General features: G+C 62.1%; 1 protein-coding gene across 2 annotated transcripts; it reads right to left on the bottom strand.

The window, feature by feature from the left end:
- Window positions 1-4084: 4084 nt before the first annotated feature.
- On the bottom strand, window positions 4085-10884 carry PLEKHB1 (pleckstrin homology domain containing B1). Of its 2 annotated transcripts, none has more exons than XM_086739775.1 (7): window positions 10805-10884; window positions 8884-8943; window positions 8234-8386; window positions 7223-7325; window positions 6393-6432; window positions 5910-6015; window positions 4085-5623 (listed from the first exon to the last, which is right to left on the bottom strand). In XM_086739775.1, the coding sequence occupies exons 2-7, from the start codon at window positions 8918-8920 to the stop codon at window positions 5487-5489; spliced, it is 576 nt and encodes a 191-aa protein (XP_086595901.1). In that variant the 5' UTR covers window positions 8921-8943; window positions 10805-10884; the 3' UTR covers window positions 4085-5486. The 2 variants fall into 2 exon arrangements, with proteins under 2 accessions (XP_086595901.1, XP_086595900.1); XM_086739774.1 differs by having other exon boundaries at window positions 8884-8947; window positions 10806-10864.
- Between the last annotated feature and the right edge of the window lie 4672 nt (window positions 10885-15556).

Below are 15556 nucleotides of genomic sequence, written 5' to 3'. Positions count from 1 at the left end.
GATCATTCTTTATTTCGCAGAAACTCTCGGGGGGAAGGAAACCCGGCTGCTTTTCCTGTGTTGTGCCCTTAACTGCGCAAAACCCCTTCGTTTGCTGCTTTTCTTTATTTTTTCTTTTTTTTTTTTCCCCCCTTTGGTTCGTCACCCAGCGTCCGCTGGTCATCGTTCGGCTGTTTTCCGCAAGCACGTTGGGTTTTTTTTTTTTTGGTTCCGACAAACCCAACCCCTCCGTTTCCCGCGGTCGGCAGCTTCAGGCGCTGGGTTTGCGAGGAGCTGGCTCGGAGCGCGCGCGGGTCACGGCGGCCGGGCGGCCCGGCTGCTTTTCTCGGCCGCGCGGCCGGGAGCAGATTTATCATTCCAAAAATAAAAATAAAAAAGGTTTGGGAAGGAGCGTGCCCGCGAGCTGTGGGTTCAAGGCGGCCCGGTGGCTGCAGGAACGAGGAGGGGTGAGCACAGGAGCAACGCAGTCGTAATTTTTTATTTTATTTTTATTTTATTTTATTTTTGCACCGTAATTCCTCGCGCATCTGTCTGTCGGGTTTCAGCTTTTAATTTTCTTTTCCTCCGTCGCCGTGGCCAGCCGAGCCGCGGGCACAGCCCTTCTTAACGGTGATTTTGTACACAGTGAAGGTTTCTGCTCTGTTTCTTTTCTCCTCCCCGCTCCGGCTTGCTCGTTGTACAGTCCGCGCCGCCGCTGCCCCATCGCTCGCTTCTTGTCCTGATCCGAGTAGCTGAAGAAATTGTGTAAGGGGAAAAAGGTTCCTTTCCTTCGTGTCGGGATGTCACTGGTACCTCAGCTGTTTGATAATGTGGAACGACAGCGACGACGACAAAAATCCTTCGCGCTTGAACGAAATAAATACCTGTCTCGTTGGAAAGCTCTGCGTCTCTTCTCTAAGCGCGCAGGTTCTGGGGGTGCAGGGCGGCGGCTTGCTCGTGCTTTTGGGGTCTGGGGGGCTTTTTTTAAGGGCAAGAATAAGCTTTTTTTTTTTTTTTTAATAATTTGGAGGAGTGGGGTTGCGTGCTTTCTGCACGATGTCTCTGCGGTTGTTTCCAGCCGGCGGTGAGTAGCGAGGACGGGGACGGAGAGCGCGGCCTCTGCCTGCCGCAGCCCTTTCTCCTCCCTTCTCCCGGCCGTTCTCCTCCGTTCCCGTTTCGCAGAGGTGATCCGGGCGCCTTGAGCGGCCTCGGCTCCCCTGGCCGCCTGCTCCTCGATACCCGGGGCCGAGCCCGCCGCGAGGAGGAGCCTCCACCGTGCTGGAGATGGGAGCGGCTCGGTGAGTACCAGTACCGGCTGCGCTTCCTCAGAGCGACCCGTGCCTGGTGTTTGGGGGAAGTTCCCTGGGTCTGGTCTGGTGACACCAGCAGCCCAAGCTCTTCCAGGTGAAAAGGACCATCGCCAAACGGAGAGGGAAGGGGCTGCTGCGGGGCAGGGCGTGGCCTGGGGGCACCCATCACCTGCTCACTGGTTTTTACTGGGTATAGAGTCAGCTGGGGAGCGTCTGGCTGGGATTAGAGGGTGCCTGCCTGGTGGATCTTTGCCCGCTCAGCTGGAAGGGCCAGCCCTGGTTTCTTCAGGCTGGAGGAGCCGCAGCGTCCTCCCGGTGCCATCTGCAGAGCGGTTTTGCTTCCAAATCCTCGGCGAACCGGGCTCTACCGGCTGCAGCAGCCCCTTTTTGCCACGCCGGGCGTGTACCGGCCCCGAAAAAAGATAAACGAGGGGCGGGCGGGCTGCTTCTCACCGCGCCAACTGCGCCGGGGCTGCCGCGGTCAGGGCAGCGGCTGCAAACACCCGGCCCCCGCAGCAGCCGCCGCCGTCGCGCTCGGCGCTCAGCCGCCGCCTCTGCCGCTCCCTCGTTGCCCGGGTTGGGATTTCCAGCCGTGCTGGGCTTGGCGTTTCAGCGATTTGCAAAAGGATCCGGTTTTTTCTTGCCCCTCTTCAGCCACCTTTCCCTTCCCCGCCCCGGCGCGAGCGCGCGCCGAAGCGGAACGCGGGTTTTTGGGATGCGTTTGGGATCCTCTCGTAACGCCTCAAGGTCACCGACCGCCCGGCGCGATGCCGCCAGCGCCTGGCTCGGGCGCGTCAGGGGGTGAAACGCCGGCTGAACTGCAGCGAGCCGAGCGGCTCTGCCGTTCCCTGGAGGATGAGGAGCCGGGCAGGGCCGAAGGCAGCTGGGCGATGCTCCTCGGAGGGAGGAGGCTCTCCGCCAGCGCCGCACCCGAGGCGAATTTTCCGGGCTTGCCGCCTGTTTCTGAGGGTTCGGGGTAGAAATCAAACCCATTTCGAGCGTTTGCTGCCGACCGCCCGGAGAGCGCGTCTGCATCGAGGGTCGCGTTAAGGCTTGATTAACATTCCCGCTAATTAAATCCGCCCTGCACAGCCGGTCGGCCCGGCTGCGGTGCCGCGTGGCCCCGGATTCGGGGTGTTGGAAGGAGAACGTTTGTCGGTGCTCCCGGGGCTGGCGGTGGCCTCGGCGCTGACCTGTCCCGCGTTTATCCCGGCTCGGGAAGCGGGGACGGCTGGAGACCGGAGCCTCGATCCTGACGTTTGCCCAGGCTGCTTTATTTCCGGATGCGCGGGTTTTGGTCGCGGCGAGGGTCGAGCGGCCTCCAGCCGGTTTCTCTGCGCCCACGTTCGGGGGCTGACCTTACAAAGCGGTTTGCGGGCGCGCTTGGACGTTGACCGCTTCAGCCCGCTCCCACCGGGTTAATCCCCGTTTCGGAGAATTTTTTGACTCGTTCTCGGCTTTGGCCGGCGTTGGACGATGATTTCTGTTGCTGTGCTTCCAAATTTCTTTTTAACCTATTTAATTGCTCCTTCGTTTAGCTTCCGAAGGGTCTGGCTGCCATCAGCCCCCACCGACTGCACGAAGACCCCGGGAATCGCTGCTGGAAGCGCGTGCCGGTCCCTTGCCCGGATCGCTTGGTGTCCCCGGGTCTTTGGTGGGAGAGAAGCAGGATCAGCGCCGGGATGCTCAGGTACCGCAGGGACGGGGGGTCTGGGGGAGAAGGAGCCTTTGCAGGTCGGCAGCTGGACGTGGCGCGGAATTTCCAGTGCCCGTTTCCAGCTCACGCTGCTCTCGGCGAAGCCTGGGAATAACTCTGGCTTTTCCCAGACCTGCCAGCTCCCAAGATTCCCGAATTCCCTGAGAAAAGAGGGTTTAGGGGACGTCCCCGTGCTCAGCGCGTCCCTGCAGCCGCCTCTGCCCTGCCCAAACCAGTTGCACCCCCAGGATGTGCCGCTGAGCCTCGGGTGCTTTATTCCCACCGGAGCCGGGCTCCGCATCCCAGGCTGCTCCGTTCGGTGATGACGGAAAACGGGTCGGGAAGCGGGACGGCGGCCGTAGGGCCAGGCGCCATTCGGCCTCCCCGCGGTTCATTTCTGTCCCCCTGCGCCGGTGCGGAGAGGGAATAACCGGGGCGGGGGGAAATCTGGGAACGGGAGAGCGCGCGGTGCCGTGCGAAGGTGCAGAGGTGCCGGACGCGGGACCTGGGCTGGGAAAACGGAGAAGGCAGAAGGGATGAGGGGCGGACGGGGCCGGATCTTCCTCCTCTCCACCTTTGGAAGCTGGGGTTTGGGGAAAGCCTGAACCCAGGCCGAGAAAATGCGGAATTTTTTTCCGAAAGCAGGGGGCAGGCAGAGCTCAGCTTCGACGATGCGCAAATCAAACAGCCTCAGCGCCGCTTTTGAACCACCCTGAGGCGTAAAACGGGGCGGGCAGGGCCCTGCGCTGCACTGGGCCCTTCCCGAACGGACACGGCTCATCCCGAACGGACACGGCTCATCCCGAACGGACACGGCTCATCCCGTCAGCTCCGAATTCGGGATGTGAAGGACGGCGCGCGGTCGCGGGCCTCAGCACCGCACGGAGCCGCGGCGAGCGGCTGGTTTTGAGCTTTCCTGCCGCCCATCCCTCCCCCCGCAGCTCCCGGTTAAAAAAGGGGGAGGAAAAGGGGGTGCAGGAGGAGACGGGGGAGCGGGGGACACCCCCGTGCGGCTCGCGGGGACCCAAACCTTCCCACCCCCTGCAGCCCGGAGAGGAAGAGCGGCCCCCTCCTCATCCTCGCTCACCCAGGCTGGGGCTCGGTTTTTCGCTGCCTTTATTGGACTGCGGATAGCGCTTTTTTTTTTTTTGCTTTTTTTTTTTTTTCCTTTTTTCCCCTCTCCAAAAATCGATGCGGTGGACTGGAGCGCGTTTGCAGCGGCAGGGGAGGCTGGGGGAGGATGAGGACGGTGTTTTGGGATATCGCGATCCCCCGCCGGCTCGGGCACGGGGCCGAGCCCACGCACGGCTTTAACGGCAAGAGCGGGCTGGGCTGCTGCTGCTGCTGTCACCGGGGTTTTTTTTTTGGTGGGTTTTTGGTTTTGTTTTTTTAATTTTGATGGGTTTTGTTTGGAATTCTTGAATTTGTTTCGTGTTTCTGGTGTCCAGGGGCGATACTCGGCAGCCTGCGCCCCTCTCCTTCCCTCCACGTCCCACGCAGCGCAGAAGGGTGAGGTGGCCCTTGTCCCCCTGGCACTCAGATCCCTGCCACCCAGTCCCAAATCCCTGCCACCCAATCCCAAATCCCTGCCTCAACGCCCCAGTTTGGCTGCTGGAAAGGGTCCCTGGTCCCCAGGGAGAGCTGCCCTTGTGTCCCCAAGGGAATTTTTTTTCCCCCCCTTCCCAAAAATCAGAGTGAAACTCAAGCTGCTGCGTGTCCGTCCCGCAGCGAGTGCCGCTTGCCCGGGGAAGCTGTGATATTCCCAGGGCTCTTCCCAGCCCAATTCCCTGGAATTTGGCCCAGATTCCCTGCGGTCTGGCCCCATTTCTCCAGTTTGGCCAGGACCAGTGCGAGACTGGAAGGGGGTGGAAATCCCGCGGAGGTTTTCATCCCTCTCAGTCGGGACGCTGACCTGCCTGCTGAGCACCCCCCGGGTTGTCTCTCGCGTCAGCACCCGCTCCGGCTCGGGTGCTGGAGCCGCCCCCCCCCCAAAAAAAAAGCTCCTACAGAGCGGCTGTGCTGCGGCCTTCAAAGCTGGGGCTGCGAAAAAAGAAATAAAAATCAGCCCTCTCCCCAAAATAGCAGCACCCGCCCTCCCCCTCGCTCCAAAAATCCGGGCGTTTCCGCACCCAGCTCCCGCAGGGATTTCGGGGTGGGGAACCCAGCCGGGTTTGGGGGCTGGGGCGCTGCGCCCCCGCCTCCGCCGATGTCCCGGCAGCTCCCCAGGCCCTGCGCGGGTGGGAGCCGGCCGCCGTGGGGTTGGGGGTAGGTTTTGGGGGGTCTCTGAAGCACGGGGGGGTTATTTAACGCAAAAGCTGAGGCTGGGGGGAGAACGGGGCGGGGGGTGGGTTTGGGGCTGGACCTCTGCCCTCAGGGTGCAGGGTGCTGGGCGGGCTGGTTTTTGGGAGGCTGAGGGTGGCTGGTGGGGTGAGGGAGGCGAAGGGGGCCGTGCTGGGGGGGCTGCAGCCCAGTTTGGGGGCGGGGGTCCGAGCGCGGGGCTGCTAAAACCAGCACGGCATCCACATGAAGGAGCCCAGGGCGGCGCCGGTGGCGGCCCCCGCCAGCAGCCCCAGGGCCATCTGGTCCCCGGAGACGCGGTAGGGATCCTCGCGGACGATGACGTGGGTCACCCCGGGAGCTGCAAGGCAACAGAGGGGGAGGGGGGTGAGCCGGGGGGGACACCGACCTCCTGGCACCCCCCCCGCCCCGCCCCGATGCCAACGGAGGGGCACCGCTTTGACAAAGAGGTGCCACCGGCCTGGGATGGATGGGGACCCCCATTTCTGGCCGTCACCCACGTCCCCCGCGTAGCCACGGCTGCCTCCAGCGTCCCCTCCCCGCCCCGGATGTCCCGCGGTGCACCGAGTTTGCCAGGTCTCAGCCCATCCGTCCCCAAACCGGCAAATGGGGACGGGGCCACCCACCTCCGTACTGGTGGCCGTAGTGGCCGGAGCTGATGTAGGCGGTCTGGTGGGAGTCGAGGGGCACGGTCTGGTAGTAGTCGTCGTCGTAGGGGTCGTAGACGTGCACCTGGGAGCGACGGGAGCGCGGCGTGAGGCTGGGGTCCGCGCCGGAGCCGCCGCCCAGCGGGTGCCCTGCCTCAGTTTCCCCCTCCGTGCGTGCCGGGGGCCTGAATCGCTTGCGTTCCCCTGCGCCGCCGAAAGAGGGGCCCGGAGCGTCCAAAATACGGGGCGGGGGGCAGCCTTTGCTCGAGCACCCGAATCGCCTACCTGTGCTCGGGCCGCCTGAACGCCGTCCCCTGTCACCGTACCTGCCCCCGTTCCCCTCTGCCACCGTAACCGTGCCCCCCGTCACCGTAACGACGTCCCTGTTCCCCTCAAACCCGGCCCCTGTTCCCGCGGCCCACGCCGGGACGCTGCCCCTCTTTTGGGGCGATGGAGCCTCACCGGGGTGGACTTCGCCTCCAGCACCGCCATCTTCCAAGCGCTGCGAACAAAACAGAGGGGTCGGGTTTTGGGATGTGCCGAGGGGGTGGGAATCGTCCCCGTGGGGCACGGCGTCCCCCTCCCGGCGAGCTGGCCGTGGCCGCGGGGCCGGCGCTGGGCTGACGGGTGGGATGGGATGGTGCTACAACAAGGGCAGGCGGGAAAACGGCATCGAAATTGGGGGGAAAAAAGCGGATAACGGATAAATTTCCCTTCAGCTGGGGTCCAGCTCCACGGATCAAGCCGTGGCTGAACGTCTCCCTCCGTCCAAGTGCAGCTGAAGGTTTCCCACTTCTTATTCCTCATAAAAATTAGGTTTTCATTTTGATGAACAATTTAATTTTTCTAAAAATATTTTTAAATTTGTAACAGAAATCAACCAAAGGGGAGCGGTGCTGAAAGTGGGTGTTCCCTCCTGCCTGGGCACGGCCTTCAGCCGGTTAGGACGCCGCTTTCACGCTATTTGTCGCCAAATACTGGTGAAAACCCTTCCCCGGCCATCCACGCTTGGGCCGAGAGGCGATTTCTCACCCAGGAGGGGAACCTGCCCCGCAGGAGAGCGACTGCTTGCAAAAAAGCTGCTTTTGGCTCTGAATTATTCAGCGGGAAAACCAAATCTCTGCCTGCGCCGTGTCTCGGACGCGAGAGTTTGAGAAAACTGGGGCTCCGTGGGGTTTTAGCCACGGGTGGGAGCGGGATGGGGCTCTCGCCCGGCCCGGGCTCGGATAATTGGGATGGAAAAGCTGCCGAGGGGATGTCGCTGCCGGCGCAGCGGCGGGATTTTGGCTTACACGGCGTCGTCCTCGCTCTCGGCGCACAGCGTCGTCTTGGAGCCGTCGCGCAGCACGAGGGTCAGCAGGCAGTCGCGGCTCTTCCCCTCGGGCGGCTGCACGTCTGGAAGCGGGAAGGGGCAGGACGCGGCCTCAGCGAAGGAGACGCCTCGGGGACCCTCCCCATCTGCCCGCGGACCCTCTTTGGAGAGGGTCGGGCTCCAAATCACCCCCGGCACGAGCAGCCCCCGGTGTGCCGCTAACGAACGCAATCATTGAAAACCTTCCGGGACGCCGTGCTCGAAATTCGGGTTTCATTTCGGCTCCGTGCCCGCTTACGAGTTACGATCGGGCTCTCGAAGGTTAAAAGGCACCAGGAGCGAAGAGCTGGCGAGCAGAAACTGCCACCCTCGCAGCAGAAAAAAAATGGAAGGGCAGAAAATCGCCAAAAATCTCGGCCGAGCTGCCTTCGCTTTGCGTTTGCCAGCAAGCACCCGAATTTTGTTTGGAAGCGCGCGATGCTCGCCGCTGGAGTCGCAGCGTGAACTCGAGCAAGAATAAAACCGTAAATTCACGAGGCTCCCGCCTCTTCCCCCGTTCTCGGGACGCTCCGGTGCGGATAAACCGCCGGGTTTGCGCTCCCGCCGCGCCACCCCGGCTTCGCCGCCGCCGCTCGCAGCCCAAGAAAGGCGCTTTGTGCAGCGGCCGCGGGCTGCCGGGAGCGAGCCGAGCCGCTGCTTTGTTCTCCTTGTTTGCGCGAGACGGCGAGGGATGAGTCAGGGCCGTGGGACGGTGTTTTGAACAAGCACAAAGCAGGAGGGAGAGTTTCTCCTTCCTTCCCCGTGGAAACGCAAGGGAAGATGTCTCACGGGGGACGGCGCGGCGCTGGCTGCGAGCTAGGAAGCGGGGAATTAGGCAGCCTGGATTATTTTGGGGGTATCCTAGATGCGCGCGGACCAGCGGAGCATCATTTAAAAGCTACGTGGAGAGCTTCGGGGTTGAGGACACGGGCTTTGGGGCCGCTTTCCTCACCTCTGCACTCACGGCCGGCCCTCACGTCCCGGCAGCTGTATTTGACGTGGATCCGGCCGTCCATGTCGCGCTGCGTCGCGTCGTGGTAGTAAACCAAGCTGCCGTCCAAGTAGAGGACGAACCAGTTTCTCTTCCAGCGGCGCAGGATGGAGCCTGGCGGGATGGGGAGGAGGTGAAGTTATCCCAGCGAGCCCGGCGGGATACGGCCAGCGCGCTCAGGGGACCCAACGCCGTCCCCGCAATTTGCAGCTGGATCCCAGCACCCCCGACGAGAGCCGCTGCATCCCGCAGGGCACCCGTGCATCCGGGGCAGCGTGAGCAGGTGGCTTGAAATTAAAAAGGGCTGCCAAAAAAAAAAAAAAAAAAAAAAGCCATCAGGGCATCTTGGTGCTGCCCCGCCGAGCGCACGGGACCGGATCCAGCCCTGGACGTGGAGCCGCGCGTCTGTTCTGGTGGCAGAAGGCCGCTCTCTTACGTAAATCCGCGAGCGGCAGAGCCGCGATTTCCTCGCTGCCACGGATTAACCGCCCGGGTCGGGGCCCGTCCTCCCCCGCGCCTCCTCCCGCCATCCCGCAGCCGAAACCTCTCTGGGTTTGGGTTTTTTTTCTGGGGGTTGCTCCCAACCTGGGACGCTGGAGGGTCGCACTTACTCTGCCGCCAAAGCCAACCGCTCTTCACCAGCGCCATGGCCGCCGGAGCGTTTTCTGGACCTGCCGGTGTGGGAAATAAATAAAAATAGCAACTCCCACCTTGCCCGCGGTTTTCCCCCTGCTGTCACCTCCCCGCAGCTCCAGGAATGAGGATTCACCCTCGTCGCCCTTTCTTTTGGGGGGGGGGGGAGGGATAAGCACAGGTTACTCGGGGTCGGACAGCCGTGGGGTTTCGTCATCTGGGGCAACATCGCGGAGGCGGGGAGGAGGAACTCCAGCCACCTTTCTTTCTGCCTTTAATCTCATCGGGATTTAGGGATTATCGTCCCGCGGAGGTAAGTGGAGAAATCCGAGGCCGTGTGTGGAACCGGGCGCTAAATCCCCACGGCCCCGGTAACTTTCCACAGCAAACGCCGGCCGCGCTTGTTTGTTTGCCCTGCCTGGATGGGAGTGAGCCCTCAATTCGGCCCTGAAGTCATCGCTCCCCAGGTGCCCCGGCAGAGCCACGGGCCCCTCCCCATGCACCCATCAACCGGGGACCCCAGCACCCCGGGATCGCTCGGCTGGGTCCCCTCCTGGCCTGGGGGCGCGTGGAGGCACAGACCCACCCCCCAGTACCTCCGTGCCTCGGTTCCTGCGTTACCCAGCACCCAAATCCCTGGGTGTCCACGTCCCCCTGGAGTCCGCAGCCCTGGTACCCACGTCCCCCGTGTCCCCCTGGTATCTGCATCCCCCAGAAATCACAGCCCCTGGGCACCCACATCCCCTGGCACCCTCACCCCCCTGTACCCCCCTCCCCTGGTACCCCCATCCCTCAGTACTGGCACCGTCTGGTACCCTCACTCCCCCAGTACCCCCGTCCCCTGGTATCCATATCCCCAGAACCCCCATCCCCAGTACTCCCATCCCCTGGTACCCCCATGCCCTGGTGCCCCACTACCCCTCATCCCTGCTGCCCCCCATCCCCAGTATCTTCCATCCCTGGTACCCTCATCCCCAGTATCCACACCCCTGGTACCTCTATTCCTTGGCACCCCACTACCCCTCATCCCCAGTAACCCCCATCTCCAGTACCCCCATCCCCAGTACCCCCATCCCCTGTATCCCCATCCCCAGTATCCCCATCCCGGGTACCCCCATCCCAGTATCCCCATCCCTGGTACCCTCACCTCCAGTATCCCCATCCCAGGTACCCCCATCCCCAGTATCCCCATCCCGGGTACCCCCAACCCCAGTATCCCCATCCCAGGTACCCCCAATCCCCAGTATCCCCATCCCGGGTACCCCCAACCCCAGTATCCCCATCCCAGGTACCCCCATCCCCAGTATCCCCATCCCGGGTACCCCCATCCCAGTATCTCCATCCCTGGTACCCTCACCTCCAGTATCCCCATCCCAGGTACCCCCATCCCCAGTATCCCCATCCCGGGTACCCCCAACCCCAGTATCCCCATCCCCTGTATCCCCATCCCACTATCCCCATCCCTGGTACCCCCACTCCCAGTATCCCCATCCCGGGTACCCCCATCCCGGGTACCCCCATCCCCAGTGTCCCCATTCCCTGTATCCCCATCCCAGGTACCCCCATCCCGTGTATCCCCATCCCGGGTACCCCCAACCCCAGTATCCCCATTCCCTGTATCCCCATCCCAGGTACCCCCATCCCGTGTATCCCCATCCCGGGTACCCCCATCCCCAGTGTCCCCATTCCCTGTATCCCCATCCCAGGTACCCCCATCCCCTGTATCCCCATCCCAGTATCCCCATCCCTGCTACCCTCACCCCCAGTATCCCCATCCCGGGTACCCCCATCCCGGGTACCCCCATCCCCTGTATCCCCATCCCCTCTACCCCCCATCCCCGATGTCCCACGGTTCTCCCCCCCGCCGCAGCCCCCCTCGCCGCCCCGCACACCCCTCACCGGGCGGAGGCGGCTCGGCCGGGTCCCCGCTGCGGGCTCCGCTCCGCTCCCGCTGCCGCTGCCCGGCCCTGCCCGCCCGCACGGGCCGCCGGGAGCTGTAGTCCGGTACCGGCTGGGCGAAAACATCCCGAAAGCGCCAACCGAAGGGGGAAAACCGGGGTTTTTTAGCGATTTATCCTCAAAAAGCTGATGTCTGGGGTGCTGCCGGGCTGGTGCCACCGGTGATGCTCGGGGCTGGTCCAGCCGCGACCCAGCGAGGGGTCAGGATCCAGCACCTCCAAACCCCACTTTCTCCCAAAGATCTCATTTTCCTCTGGAGATGGAGCAGCCACGCGATCGGGAGAAGCTGGAGAGGGGTCCAGAGTGGGACTACGGGGCCCGTAAATAACCCCCGGGTTAGTGGGTGTGGGTGCCCTTGGGAGGGCTGGACGCAAATGGGAGCCAAATGGGGCAGCGAGGGGGTGCCCGGGGGTCTCCTGCCCCACGCAGAGGTGGGACCAGAGCTGGGCATGGGGAGGTGGGATGCAGGACCCTTCTCCGGTGCTGGGAACGGCTCTGAGGAGGCGTTCAGGGATCCTGAGGGAGTGAGCACCGCGGACACGGAACCTGGGCTGCATCCCCACAGCGTGGGCAGCAGGGCGAGGGAGGGGATTCTGCCCCTCTGCTCCGCTCTGGGGAGACCCCCCTGCAGCGCTGCGTCCGGCTCTGGAGCCCCCAACAGCAGAAGGACGTGGAGCTGCTGGAGAGGGTCCAGAGGAGGCCACGCAGATGCTGAATTGACTTTCTCTGTGGGGTGACTTACCTGCCGGGTTAAAATCACGGTCTGACCTGGCTCCTGCCGGAGTCCAGAGCAAAACTATCGTCAGCTCCGGAGAGAGACGGGCGCAACTCACACACGCGCAAAGGCTGCAGGGTCGGAAAAGTTTCTGGAGTTGTCGCTGCACGTTACCAGGCCCCTTTGCCCCGTGCGAGACATCCCAGGCTTTACAAATCTGCGGGGAGCAAAAAAACCACGGAGGTTAGGAGTGGAGGAGAGCGCGGGATGCATCCCGGCGCCTGGCCGGCAGCCGGCACGGACACGGTCCTTGGTCTTCGGTTTCTGCCGGGCAGATTTGGAAATTGTGGCCCAGAGAACGGCGGGGAAAACGGGCGAGTGAATTATTCAGGGACATCAAGAGCCAAGAATCCTCCAACCCCTCTTATCCACTCCCCTTCTTCCACAAAATATGGGCCGGCGGGGAAGAGCTGTATATTTTCCCTATTTCTCTCTCCGCACGCACACGTAGGGCACGCCCAGGCGACTGCGCGGGCGTCACGCGCGGCAGGCAGGATTTGCGCGTGGGCAGGGATGCCTTTCTAGCGAGACAAGCCCGCAGCCTCTCCCAAAGCCTTTTTTTATTTTTTCTTTCTTGCCGCTGGGAGAAGGAAATCGCACATTTCCTACGGCTCCGCTCGCCCGCTGGAAACGCTCGGGCCGAGACAATTTAGGGAGCGCAATCCCCGGCGGCTGGCTGGCCTTGCGTGGCTTAAAATACAAGCCAGGTTATTTATAGTCGAGGCTGGGCTGATAATAAAGATGTTTATTAAGCATTTGGCAGCCATTAATACCAAAAAAACCCTCCTCTCCTCCAGCCAGCTTCTCAACGTAAAGCCCTTTCCCCTCCCCTTCCACCCGCGCTGGCTTTACCGCGGCGAAGAGCCGAAGGAATTAAATTAATCCAGCACCACGCGGGCCGATTCGAAAGGAGTTCAATCGCAATCGCCCCCGTCGGCCGGGGCAGATCCGCGCAGCCCCTCCACGCCGCTTGTCAGGCTGCAAAATATCCCCACGACGCTAAATATTTCAGAGACGCGCCTCTGGAAATCAGGGGCTGGGCCAGATACTTCGTTCTGCAACTAATTAATTAAAAAGTTCCCTCAGGAAGGGATTTGGGCTGAAATTTGGATGTGCTCCAGGCTATCCGCCGGTAGACGTACGCCACAGTTTGGTGTAAATTGTTTTCAAAGCTTTTTCCGCCGCGTTGTCATGAGCTCTGCCACAGGACCGGAATAATTTGTCTCCTTGACAGCGAAAGGACACGCCGCCGAGCGAAATAAATAGCTGCTCTATTTAAAATGGCAGCGGATTTTCACGGGGTTGGAAATCCGCGGTGCTGCGCTGATGGCTCCTGCGCGGCTGCAGCCCCCGCTCGGCTGGCGGATAAGACATCGAGTTCATTCCAAGAAGGAGAGGAGGGAAACAACAACAATAAAAAAAAAAAAAAAAAAAGAGAGAGGAGAAATGAAATCCCCAGGGAGCAAACATCGACGTGATGGACAGGCTGAAACGGCAGCGTCGCGGCTTGCAAACCGAAAGTGCTACTGTTAAAAAGTCCCCGAACCGCCCTGCGATTTATTTTTTGCGACCGGGTTGTTTTTTTTTTTCCAGCTGGGATACACTTGGGCTGTGCTGGGTGGAAGCGGTGGCCTGAGGAGCCAGGACGTCACCTCCGCAGGTGGAAGAAGGGAGAGGATGCAATGCAGGAACAGCGTCAGCCCCTCCCTCGCTCAGGGAGCCAAATGACGAATTTCTCCTCGTTTTCCGTAACAATCGGGTGCTGCTTGGTAAAAGAGATGGAATTTCAAACTTCCAGTTCGGTTTTCCTCCAGCCGGGCTCGGTCCGCGTCTCACCCCGGGGGGTTGTTCCACCAAGAAGCTGTCACAGCAGCGATGGCTCAGTGCCTGGGGGAGATCCTCTCCGTTCCAGCCAAACCTTGGGTTTTGGGTACGAAACAAAGGATTTCTGAAACTCTTCCCAGCGTCTCTGCTCCGTGTGCAGGCAGATGGGCAGAAGCTCGGTGCGGGGGGGGGGGGTCAGTCCTGCTGTCCCTGTGCTTGAACCTGGGGAGAGCACGGGTGGGGACACCCCAACATCTGCTGTTTCTCTCCCTGTGACACATCTGCTGTGGGGACGGGTCGGTACCTGGCTTGTGGGGGGGATAAAACCCCCACGGGTGAGCTAAGGAGCGCGTACATCCCGCGGGAAGCTCCTTTTACTGGGCACCGCTGGGGCTGAGCACATCCCATCAGCGCTGCCGGCGTCCTCCACTCTGCGGAAGAAACGTGCGAGGAGAAATGTTTCCTTAGGCGTGGTTTTATAAAATCACAGGATGGTTTGGGTGGGAAGGGACCTTCAGAGCCCACCCAGCCCAACCCCCCTGCAAGGAGCAGGGACATCTCCAACCACATCAGGTTGCTCAGAGCCCCGGCCGACCTGGCCTGGAATGTTTCCAGGGATGGGGCATCCACCGCCTCTCTGGGCACCCTGGGACACTGCTCCACCACCCTCAGTGTAAAAAATTTCTTCCTAATATCCAATCTAAATCTGCCTCCCTCTATTTTAAAACCATGACCCCTCGTCCTGTCCCAGCAGGTCCTGCTGAAGAGTCTCTCCCCACCTTTCCTGCAGCCCCCTTTGGGCACTGGGAGCCGCTCTCAGCTCTCCCCGGAGCCTCCTCTTCTCCAGGCGGAACAGCCCCAGCTCTCTCAGCCTGGCCTCACAGCAGAGCTGCTCCAGCCCTCTCAGCATCTGCGTGGCCTCCTCTGGACCCTCTCCAGCAGCTCCACGTCCTTCTGCTGTTGGGGGCTCCAGAGCTGGACGCAGCGCTGCAGGGGGGTCTCCCCAGAGCGGAGCAGAGGGGCAGAATCCCCTCCCTCGCCCTGCTGCCCACGCTGTGGGGGTGCAGCCCAGGGTGCCGTTGGTTTCTGGGCTGTGAGCGCACGTTGCCGGCTCGTGTTGAGCTTCTCGCCCACCAGCACCCCCAAGTCCTTCTCCTCAGGGCTGCTCTCCATCCGTTCCCCCCCAGCCTGGATTTGTGCTGGGATTGCCCCCACCCACGTGCAGGATCTGGCCCTTGGCCTGGTTGAACCCCGTGAGGTTGGCACCGGCCCACCTCTCCAGCCTGTCCAGGTCCCTCTGGGTGGATCCCTCCCCTCCAGCGTATCGACAGCACCACACAGCTCGGTGTCGGTGGTGAACTTGCTGAGGGTGCACTCTATCCCACTGTCCATGTCCTGACAAAGATTTGAACAGGGCCGGGCCCAACACGGACCCCTGAGGGACGCCACTCGTGACCGGTCTCCACTTGGACATTGAGCCGTTGACCAGCACTCTCTGTTTTCACAACACCCCTGCACACCAGCATGGCCAAAGGGTGAGAAACCGAAGCGGGCAGCGTGGGTAGGACCCCTGCCACCCCCGGGACACCCCCACCCCAATTCCCTGATTCCCCGCGGGGGGGTGTTCAACATCAGTTGCTCGGGAAACAAAATCGCCGGCACGCACCCCTCGCGAAAAGCAGAACACTTCAAACAGGAACGAGCGCTGTGAAGGGCTGAGGAGGGGGCGCGGAGATGTCCCCCTCTTGGCGTTGGTCCCTGGGGAAGACCCATCGGAATTTCATTCCCCACCTCCCAGACATCAGTGCTTTCCCAAAATACTCCTTGCCCCGCCATAAAACTGGGGTGCTGAGCTGCGGTGACGCAGTCTGCACCCACCTCTGTGCACCGGCGGGTGCTTCCGGTCCCTTCTGGGAGGGTTCACGTGAATTTTTCACACCCTGTTCCTTCACGGGAAATTTAAAGCCCTCGTTTGTGCTCCTGGGGAAGGGGCCTTTTCCTCCCCTCCCTGGGCCACGACGGGCCAGCAGCCGCCTCCCCCAAATATCGAGGGGGTGTGAGGAGAGGGGACGGGGCGGGAGGATGAGGAGGAG

This window comes from Chlamydotis macqueenii, chromosome 1 (genome assembly GCF_036417535.1).
Source record: "Chlamydotis macqueenii isolate bChlMac1 chromosome 1, bChlMac1.mat, whole genome shotgun sequence".
Classification (NCBI taxonomy): domain Eukaryota; kingdom Metazoa; phylum Chordata; class Aves; order Otidiformes; family Otididae; genus Chlamydotis; species Chlamydotis macqueenii.
The sequence above is the reverse complement of the archived record's forward strand: the minus strand, read 5'-3'. Positions and strand labels throughout refer to the sequence as shown.

Coding starts and splice junctions, on each gene's coding strand:
- PLEKHB1 (XM_086739775.1), bottom strand. CDS start 8,920: ATGGCGCTGGTGAAGAGCGGTTGGCTTTGGCGGCAGA. Junction 7,326..8,233: donor GGCCGGCCGTGAGTGCAGAG/GTGAGGAAAGCG, acceptor TCCCGCTTCCAG/ACGTGCAGCCGCCCGAGGGG. Junction 6,016..6,392: donor TGGAGGCGAAGTCCACCCCG/GTGAGGCTCCAT, acceptor CGTCGCTCCCAG/GTGCACGTCTACGACCCCTA.